Source organism: Abramis brama (genome assembly GCF_963993115.1).
Source record: "Abramis brama genome assembly, chromosome: 18".
NCBI classification, from domain to species: Eukaryota; Metazoa; Chordata; class Actinopteri; order Cypriniformes; family Leuciscidae; genus Abramis; species Abramis brama.
Window position 1 is genome coordinate 26,882,021 of NC_139980.1, and position 10,746 is coordinate 26,892,766.

General features: G+C 38.6%; 1 protein-coding gene across 1 annotated transcript in view; it reads left to right on the top strand.

The window, feature by feature from the left end:
• coq8aa (coenzyme Q8A-a) overlaps positions 1-10,746 on the top strand; it is a 33,915-nt gene that overhangs the window by 2,220 nt on the left and 20,949 nt on the right. Inside the window, exons 2-4 of the mRNA XM_084090530.1 lie at positions 5,848-6,033; positions 8,492-8,830; positions 9,781-9,847. Coding sequence (XP_083946656.1) covers positions 5,869-6,033; positions 8,492-8,830; positions 9,781-9,847 — 571 coding nt within the window. The 5' untranslated portion in view covers positions 5,848-5,868. The remainder of the gene's footprint in view (positions 1-5,847; positions 6,034-8,491; positions 8,831-9,780; positions 9,848-10,746) is intronic.

Here is a 10,746-nt window from a genome sequence, read left to right on the forward strand (position 1 = left end):
TGGATCAAAACCTTTGATCAAAATTATGCATGAATTTTGAACAATACCCGTTCTTGTCTTAGGACAACCTTGATTAACTTTTTTGATTCACTTCAAATGTTAACTACTGTATGTATATATATGAAGAGTGCATTCTGAAATTTTCTTCTAGAATGATAATTTTTATCAAGCTCGTATATTTAAGTTCAATAATTTCACTTAAATGGCAATGAAGATTACCTATTAATTGTCATTTAAGTGAAATTATTGAAATTAATAGGTAATCTTCATAGCCATTTAAGTGAAATTACTGAACTTAAAGGGTTAGTTCACCCAAAAATTTAAAATGTATGTACGGTATACTGTCCATGTCCAGAAAGCTAATAAAGACATCATCAAAGTAGTCCAAGTGACTACAGTGGCTCATAGCGCAGCGCATCTGTGTTGTACGTCACACGCATCACACACATGACCAGTGTCGGCCAATAGTGAGCCTACGTGTGACGTACAACACAGATGCGCTGCGCAGTTATACTACGTGAAAAAACTCGAGGCCCAGAGAGAAGGAAATGAATAGTGGAATAAAGTCGTTATTTTTGTTGTTTTTTGCGCACAAAAAGTATTCTCGTCGCTTTATAAACTTAAGATTGAGCCACTGTAGTCACTCGGACTACTTTGATGATGTCTTTATTAGCTTTCTGGACATGGACAGTATACCGTACATACATTTTCAATGGAGGGACAGAAAGCTCTCGGACTAAATCTAAAATATGTTAAACTGTGTTCCGAAGATGAACGGAGGTCTTACGGGCTTGGAACGACATGAGGGTGAGTCATTAATTACATAATTTTCATTTTTGGGTGAACTAACCCTTTAAATATATGAGCTTGATAAAAATTATCATTCTAGAAGAAAATTTCAAATGGCACTTAGAGGCTTTTGCATCTGAACTCTTCATACATACACACATATATATATATATATATATATATATATATATATATATATATATATATATACAGTGAGGAAAATAAGTATTTGAACACCCTGCTATTTTGCAAGTTCTCCCACTTGGAAATCATGGAGGGGTCTGAAATTGTCATCGTAGGTGCATGTCCACTGTGAGAGACATAATCTAAAAAAAAAAAATCCAGAAATCACAATATATGATTTTTTAACTATTTATTTGTATGATACAGCTGCAAATAAGTATTTGAACACCTGTCTATCAGCTAGAATTCTGACCCTCAAAGACCTGTGAGGCCCTGTTTACACGAGAACGCTCGCGGGTGAAAACGTAAAAATATTTTATCAGATGTGCCTTTCATTTAGACGGCGACGGCGTTTTTGGGGCTTAAAAACGCAAAAAAGTGAAACCACCCTCCAGAGTGGAAATCTTAAAAACGCTCCACCGTCACGTTCCCGTCTAAAGGGTAAAAACGCAAAAGTCTGCTAGACAGTGAAGGCACCGATCTGCTCACGTTGGCTCTCTCACATTGCCACCTAGCCGCCTGGAGTGCATACTACATCGAATTTCACACACTTTTGCGTCACCATATGCACGTAGATTTCCCCCCATAACGGTCGTCTAAACGCAGAATAAAAAAGTGATAACGCAACGCCACTTTTGCGTTTTCTCTTCAGATCGTTTCCGTGTAAACATAGCCTGAGTCTGCCTTTAAAATGTCCACCTCCACTCCATTTATTATCCTCCACAAGGCTGGAAAGGGCTACGGGGAAATTGCCAAGCAGCTTGGTGAAAAAAGGTCCACTGTTGGAGCAATCATTCGAAAATGGAAGAAGCTAAACATGACTGTCAATCTCCCTCGGACTGGGGCTCCATGCAAGATCTCACCTCGTGGGGTCTCAATGATACTAAGAAAGGTGAGAAATCAGCCCAGAACTACACGGGAGGAGCTGGTCAATGACCTGAAAAGAGCTGGGACCACCGTTTCCAAGGTTACTGTTGGTAATACACTAAGACGTCATGGTTTGAAATCATGCATGGCACGGAAGGTTCCCCTGCTTAAACCAGAACATGTCAAGGCCCATCTTAAGTTTGCCAATGACCATTTGGATGATCCAGAGGAGTCATGGGAGAAAGTCATGTGGTCAGATGAGACCAAAATAGAACTTTTTGGTCATAATTCCACTAAACATGTTTGGAGGAAGAAGAATGATGAGTACCATCCCAAGAACACCATCCCTACTGTGAAGCATGGGGGTGTTTTTCTGCACATGGGACAGGGCGACTGCACTGTATTAAGGAGAGGATGACCGGGGCCATGTATTGTGAGATTTTGGGGAACAACCTCCTTCCCTCAGTTAGAGCATTGAAAATGGGTCGAGGCTGGGTCTTCCAACATGACAATGACCCGAAGCACACAGCCAGGATAACCAAGGAGTGGCTCTGTAAGAAGCATATCAAGGTTTTGGTGTGGCCTAGCCAGTCTCCAGACCTAAACCCAATAGAGAATCTTTGGAGGGAGCTCAAACTCCGTGTTTCTCAGCGACAGCCCAGAAACCTGACTGATCTAGAGAAGATCTGTGTGGAGGAGTGGGCCAAAATCCCTCCTGCAGTGTGTGCAAACCTGGTGAAAAACTACAGGAAACGTTTGACCTCTGTAATTGCAAACAAAGGCTACTGTACCAAATATTAACATTGATTTTCTCAGGTGTTCAAATACTTATTTGCAGCTGTATCATACAAATAAATAGTTAAAAAATCATACATAGTGATTTCTGGATTTTTTTTTTTAGATTATGTCTCTCACAGTGGACATGCACCTACGATGACAATTTCAGACCCCTCCATGATTTCTAAGTGGGAGAACTTGCAAAATAGCAGGGTGTATATATACTATATATATATAGTTTCTTGAGCAGCAGATCAGCATATTAGAATGATTTCTGAAGTATCATGTGACACTGAAGACTGGAGTAATGATGCAGAAAATCCAGTTTTGGAATAAATTCCACTTTAAAATATATCAAAATAGAATATTATTTTCAATTTTAATAATATTTTGCCATATTTATACTGTATTTTCAATCAAATACATGCATCGTTGGTGAGCATAAGCAACATGTTCCTCCGTTTACCAACTGAGCGTTTATTGTTTGCAGCAAGCATTGTCAGTTTGACATGCTAAATGTCTCAGTTGCAAATATGCAGATATGTCCAGGCATGTGCAGCCTTACTCATGTGTAACAGTACAGTCTCCAGTTAGAATGCTGCTGTATTGCCAGACCACACCTAGTTCACTAGATTAGGGTACAAAAAGTGGATTACCACATATGTTTGAAGTGTTAGTTTACACCCAGGGCCAAAATCAGTAAGCTTGATTGTAACTAAATGAAAAGTCACTTGTGTATTGTTTATCAAGACTTGCTGTATATTGCTATTGTTAATCATAAACGGCGTAGAAAGACTAAAGCAAACATCCTGATGCTGCAAGCCGCCTCTCTATTGAGTTATCCATGTGTTAGTAGGGTTAAATCTGAAATAAAATCAGGATAATTCCTTCCTTGTTTCCTAGTGCTGTATCTTCCTGTTGGCTATTGAGGAATGATCACATTGTAGAATTAAGTCTAAATTTTGACCTATTTTCACACGAGGTGTGTTTATATCCAGACGGGTTGCTCAAGGTCTGTTTGAGAGAATTTGTCCTTGTTGGAGAACCTTTACCTCAGGAAAGAGGCCAAGTTTAAAGCCCTTTTATTTAAAGGATAGTCAGGCTCTCATCCAACCCCTCCCCTCAGTTAAGCTTATTTGTGTCTGCGCTTTGAAGAGTTTACTGGTGCAAAACCGCTTGTTTTCCAAGTTGCTGTGTAAGTAAAGAGCATTTTATAGTTGCGAGCTGGCAGAATATAAAAAAAAACGTTCATCATGAAGTTTTACAGTAGTGCTTGGGCTGAATCACAGGTTCATAGCTCCTCATATGCTTCTTGTGATTGATTTAGTGTCTGCAGCCACTTTGTAAGACAGTTAGTCATTGGCTAAAGGCTTTGAGACTTGTGTCATCGTTAAAACGTTTAACCTTTAATAGAGCTGCCAAGAATGGTGATAACAGCTGTTTTCTTGATGCCCCATGATGACACTCCGGTGTTGATTTAAAGACATTCTGTTTACATATTACGGTCCCCATACAATATATATCTCATGTCAACCGCCTATGTTAGTTTGGTGCAGGGCTGGACTGGGACAAAAAATCGGCCCGGGCATTTTGGCCCAGACCGGCCCACTATATGATCATAAACACCACCCATCTTTGCACGCCCTTAATTATATGCATACCAACTCCTATTCATTAAAACCACTAATGCCATGTAATGAGTGAGTATAGGAACGAGTCAGAGTTAACAGATGAAATAAGTAAAAATTTCGACATTTATTAATACAGTTGAACTATACTTCACAGTGGTGAATCCTAAAACAAGCTATAATCTGCATTGGCATAGCAATACAAGTGTTTCTTACAGGAGTTTTGGTAAAACTGTGGTGGGTGGACCTTGGTCCTTCTAGGGGGGTTGGGGGGCATGCCCCCCCGTGAGAAAATGTTGTGCATTTTAATGTTAAATTCATCAATCTGGTGCACTTTGAGAGTTCAAAATTAAAAGCTCCAACCCATATTCAGTGTGCAAATTAAACAAAGAAAAATTCAAACCTCTATTTACATTACACCTACTACATAATAATAGTTATAATATTAATCCAATGACAGTAATAGCCATATTTTGTAAAACAAATACACTAAAAAATAAAGGAAACTTTCATTAGTTTTGTACCAATTTCTATACTTGAAAGAGATAAGCACATGATCTTTTATTTTGACGCAAACTGCATCAAGCTTTTATTTTGGCGGAAAACATGGTTTACAAACGCCTCTCATTAGATTTCTAGTGAACTGCGGTAATCGTCAACTATGCAGATGTGGAAATAATCTGTAACTCGGTTATGGGTTCCTACACTCATGACATAGCCTAAGTGTTTTGAAAGTAGTTCTGCTTACCGCAGGCTCTACACTCTCTCATCTCTCTCCTGATCCTCCTCACTATCATCATCTGCCACAGGAGCTGATGAAGGTCAGAAAACATATATTTTGACACATAAAGCGTCTGCTTTAAGGGCCTGGTTCTATTTTTTCACGCTATTTCTCTGCACATTCCTTGCGTTTCTTCTCCATCTCGCTGACTATTTTGACAGATACACACTGACACTGCTGCACGCTCGCACGCTCGCTCACTCGTTTAAAGCTGTGATTGGGCCAGCCCAGTGTCAATCAAGAAAAGAACCAATGGGCCGCTGATCTACGTGTTTCATGAGCTGGTCTGTCAGAAAAAAAAAACTAACACTGACTTTTTTGGACCAATGCATTACACCGGGACAAACCCAGCGCCGCCAATTAAACAAAACCAAACGAATGGGCCGCCAATGTATTTTATGGGCCGTTAAAAAAATAAAATAAATTATGTATGAGTATGAGATGATAAAATATTGTGAAATAAGTTAAAATAGCTGTTTTTTATATTTTAATATAATATATTAATATATATTAATATATTTTAAGATGTAATTACTCCAGTCTTCAGTGTCACATGATTCTTCAGAAATCATTCTAATATTCTAATTTGGTTCTCAAGAAATATTTCTTATTATCAATGTTTATATTAATCAATGTAATTTATGTGTTAGCCTATATTAATTATTTCAGTAACATGGCCAATGTTATTATATTTGTTTTATTTTTCATTCTTTTATTTTTAAACCAAATTAGTGCATGACAGATTTCCACAATGATTGTTTGCTTAAAAACGGTTGAGGTTGAGGTTGAGGCGATTGAATCACTTCCTTCTCTCTGGTACAGAAGGTGTAAAGAGGAACCATCATGGCAGGCGACATGTTGTTGCTGATGAGGGGTTTAGCCAAGCTCAGCCAGGCCGTGATCGAGACCCAGGCCAGCTCTTTGCGCACTGGAGGGGTCCAAGCTGTGAGCCACAGCATGCAAATGACGGCTGAAGAGGGCATGAGCGTGGCCATGCAGAAGATCCAGGTGGGTTTCCACTATAAAAGATATTAGTTTTCATTATAAGATGGAAAGTTCTGGGTATGAATTTGATTGGATGAGCCATGTTTGATGTCGTTGTAAAATAGGCAGTGTACTTCCTTGCACCTGTGACCATGCAACAGTTACATTCTATATTATTTATCATGCAATTGAGGCAAGTTGCTACAGACCACTGCAAATGTAAACAGTCTTTTGCTTCTGAAGTTTTTGGATAATAATAATTTATATTACTTTGATTATTATTTACACTACCGTTCAATGTTAGGGGGTCAAGATTTTATTAAAAGCATTAATAATGCATTTAATTGATCAAAAGTGACAGGCATTTAAAGTGTTACAAAAAATCTGGGTGGGTCTCAATCAACTCTCTAGGTCAGTAGTCAGGGCACTGATTAGGGAGTCGGACATTTTAAGGGCTGTCAAAATTGTGAAAACATTCCATTGCACTGAAACATTCCCTAATGTGAAAACCAGGGGCATCGATGCTCACTAACGGAAGTTCTGAAGCGCGAAACATAAATCACGTGAGCCAACTCACTACACATAATGACATGCGATTGATACAATATACAAAATAATATTTAATTATATTTCAGCATAAACAAACATACATTGCTAGTAGGGATGTGCACGAATATTCGAATATTCGATCTGTTAGTAATTCCAGAGCCCGTCCACGGAGAGCCTTGGCTTGATCTGTATTATTAAAAAAATAAAATACTAATTCGAATTTTACTACGTTGCTTTGCTGGCCGTTAATGCAGTGAGTCCATGATAAATCCCAAGCACTAACTCGCATGACAGGTTTAAGAATAGAAAACGCAAAGTGTTGTTAGAAACTTCGCTTAGCAAACCGTTATCTTGGTGTCTCTGCAACGTCTGTCAGCGGCAACGCAGCGCGTTTTCTCACTCGAGCATGTGGATATTGTTTCTCTCAACATGAACGTGAAACAGTATAAACACGATAACCATATGCTGCCTCGAGTATATATGTACGTTCTGTACGATAACTGCGCAGTCTGCTTTATTAGTGTTTTTTTCTGTTCGCGCTTCTTGAGCTTAAATGCTTTTGTTCTTTATATTTTTTGTTTACTGTTTAATGTTTTCAACTAAAAGAAAACCTTAAGATATATAGTAAGCTCGATATGTATATTGCTTAATCGTAAGCTTGTTTAGAAATGGTGACAAAAACTTTTTTTTTTAAAACTTCTTTCTCGTTAAACGTCTTTTAAATGAACGAAGATTCGATTTTTATGAGAACAAAATATTCGAATACAAAATTTTTGAAAAATGCCCATCCCTAATTGCTAGAACAGAACATAATCTAGCTAACATTTATACATTGATTTACGGCTGAAATGTTGCACGTATATGTAACAAGCAAAAGTATGTAACATAATGGTCTTTAAATAACATGAACAAATAATGTCAAAGATATCAGTTCTGCTGTTGTTCATAAATACCAGTGGTGATGTTGTACATTGAGGACGTTGTCGTCGCCAGAAATAGAGCCATCAATGTCCCAATGTGTAGTGAGCCATGGTCCTGACTGTCCTTACCAGAGCCTGACCTCACAATATACTGATTCACAACAAAGGGAGCTGATTGAGACGCACCCTCTACTTCAAATAAATGCTCCTCTTTTGAGCTTTTCGATTTATCTGAGAAGCATGTATCATAGTTTCCACAAACTGTTTTCATCATTAATAATAAGAAATGTTTCTTGAGCAAGAAATCAGCATATTAGAATGATTTCTGAAGGATCATGTGACACTAAAGACTGGAGTATTAGCTGCTGAAAATTGAAAATGTAATATCATTTCACAATAGTGTTTATTTTGCTGTAAATGCAGACCCCAATTTTGAATGGTAGCATATATAATTTATTATAACAACAACAATATTTTTTTTTGCTATATTAACAACAATATATATTATTATTATCATCATCATCATCATCATAAAAAAAAACAAGGCTTTACCATGACTCATGGTAATATAGTTATGTGTATCTGTTATTTCTTAATTGATAGCTGTATGGCTTTGTGTAATTCGAAGCGCTCTATAATGGTGTTTGGTTGCACCTCTGTTGTTCTCAGGTTTCTATTCTCCACAACAGGCAACACTAGGGTATAATAACTCCAACAATACGATTATGCAAATGAAATTTAGGCCTACCTGGAGATTGGATTACTGCCTGGGTTTCCAGAGCATAGGAGAGAAGGGTGTGCTGCCAAGATGTTTGTGCTATCAAAGCCTCTGGAACTGATTGTGCATTTCAAAGTGCTTTGAAAGTTCCATATCAGAAAAGCATACCTCATCTCTTATTATAAAATGTATTACATTGTGTCCCTTTAGTCATGACTATATTCACAATATAGGATTCATTTAATTTATTTGCACATGAAATAACCAAATGATGTTCATCTACTTTATTTTTTAGGAGTTCACAGGCGGCCAGCAGAGCGTTTCTGATTTCAGCACAGACGTGGACTCCAAGTATGACTTCACAGCTTCAGAGGAGAACTTTGAGAGTGCAGCACATGGAGGTTTGGACAGTGATTCAGTTTTCAGGGACGCTAACGCAGGTGCTGCTAGCACATACAGCCAGGCCACAGGGAAGTCAAACCTGTTCAAAGGTTACAAGGACCCTACCAGCCAGTTCACCGGACAGACGCGGTCGTATCACCAGGATCACTCTTCAGTGGGAGGCATTACGGCTGAGGACATCGAGAAAGCCAGGCAGGCAAAAAGAGACGGCTCCAAACCACATAAACAAATGGTACAGGCGACCTTTTCCAATCCCTCATCACCCATGAGTAACTAGCCATTTGTTCCACCTATATATGTCATGCCTTACAGAGGATAATAATAGTTGCAATGCAATTTGTTTGTTCACCTAAAGTTAGAATTTGATTGCAGATATAGACACCTAGGCCAAAAAAATTAATAACTTCATTGGATTTTGTTGAAGGCCCTATGAAATGTTTTGATTAGTGCAGTTTGCTGCAAAAAGAACAAAACAATTTGGCTGGACATTTCAGTGGGATCATCCCTTTTTTCATTCCTACATTAAATCTTACTATCAATTGCTTGATTGGGAAAGAAAGCTAACAAAAGCAACGACAAAACACCATTTTTTAAATATTTTGAGTTAAGAACATTAAAAATTAGGGCTTGACGATATGGCCCGGGGCCAGCGCGAACGACGCTCGGGACAGTTGGCAGAACAGTCACTTACCCGATCTGGCCAGTGCTGCATTGTCACAAAGGCTTGTCATTTGCACGTGCTTTTAAGCCCTGCCAATCTAAATACTCAATCACAAGAAGACGCGAAAGAGAACTCTGTACTTGAAGTGTGTGCCGAGAAAGCCGCATCTCAGACAGCGTGCAAATAATTTCTTTCACGTCGTCTTGTTCTTGAATGGACATATTCTCAAAGAATTGCGCCAAAATGCCCATATTGGCGAGTATCCTCGTAAACAGTCAGTTACGTAAAACGTTAAATAAAACGCATGTGTAACATTATATTGGATCCGGGCATTTGCTCTTAAAGTGACAGCAGTCTTATAGAACTAGTGAACATTTTGGCAGGGCCAATAGAAAAAACCCTTAGCATTGAGTCCTGAAAATCCTAAATTTTGTGTGTCCAGTAGTTTAAAAAAGGATATTTGTAATTGGAAGCACATAACATAATGACGCACTCTAAATGCCTGCTCTTTCCCGCTGTAGCTTAGTGAAAGAGCGAGAGAGCGGAAGGTACCGGTCACACGGCTGGGGAGACTAGCGAATTTTGGAGGTAAGGTTATTGAAATTTTTTTTTTATGTATGTACACTTACCTTTCAGAACTTTTCAACACTCTTGAAAAATCTGTTTAAAATGATGTACATTCTCTTGGGATTAAGTGGCCTGTTATCAGTAGCCTATAAAATGGCGTTTTATTATACGTGATTGCCTCATGTGGGCAGACAAATTATTGCCAGTTGAATATTTTACACTTGGTAATTCTCCTGTTACTGGACTCTTTCTATTGAGAAATAAATGAAGCATGGATGAAAGTAATTAGGGCATTTCTACAATGCCCATGGTAACTGAAAACCTTTTCTTTTGCATGGTGCATCCAATCCAGCGAGTGGATATCTCTTCAAATGTGCTATTTTGCACTGTGCTGCCACCAAATCTATTGAATTTAGTACTGTACATGTTGTCTAATGCATCATTACTTTAGTTATGGATTCTTAAGGCCATTTTTTGGATTGGTATATTTGGCTTTCCTGGTTGCTGTCCTTTCTGGCATTGTTATTCGTGCTCTGATCTAATGCCTGTTTAAATTAGCTGCTTCTCTATCCTCATACAACGTCAGAGCCAGATTGAGGGCTCAAGGTTAATCTGCATGTTGAACTGTAATATCGTAGACTGCGGCTGCCGCTGCCGCTGATTTGGATTATGGGACAGAGCTTAACCGGTCTGGGAATGTGCATCACCTGTTTCCCCTAAGATAGAGCTTCCCATTCTGCTCTGGCGGTGTGTAACTTTACACGCTTTTGTTGTTTAAATGACAGTGTACTGGTTATTTCTCAGAGGACTAGTGCTGAATACAGTTACAGGGAGTGAATGGCTAGATATAGACGAGGGTTTGAGCGAAAAGTGCTGTCACATGGGAAAATTAAAGGCTAGCAGTCATAGTAGTTCTCTGT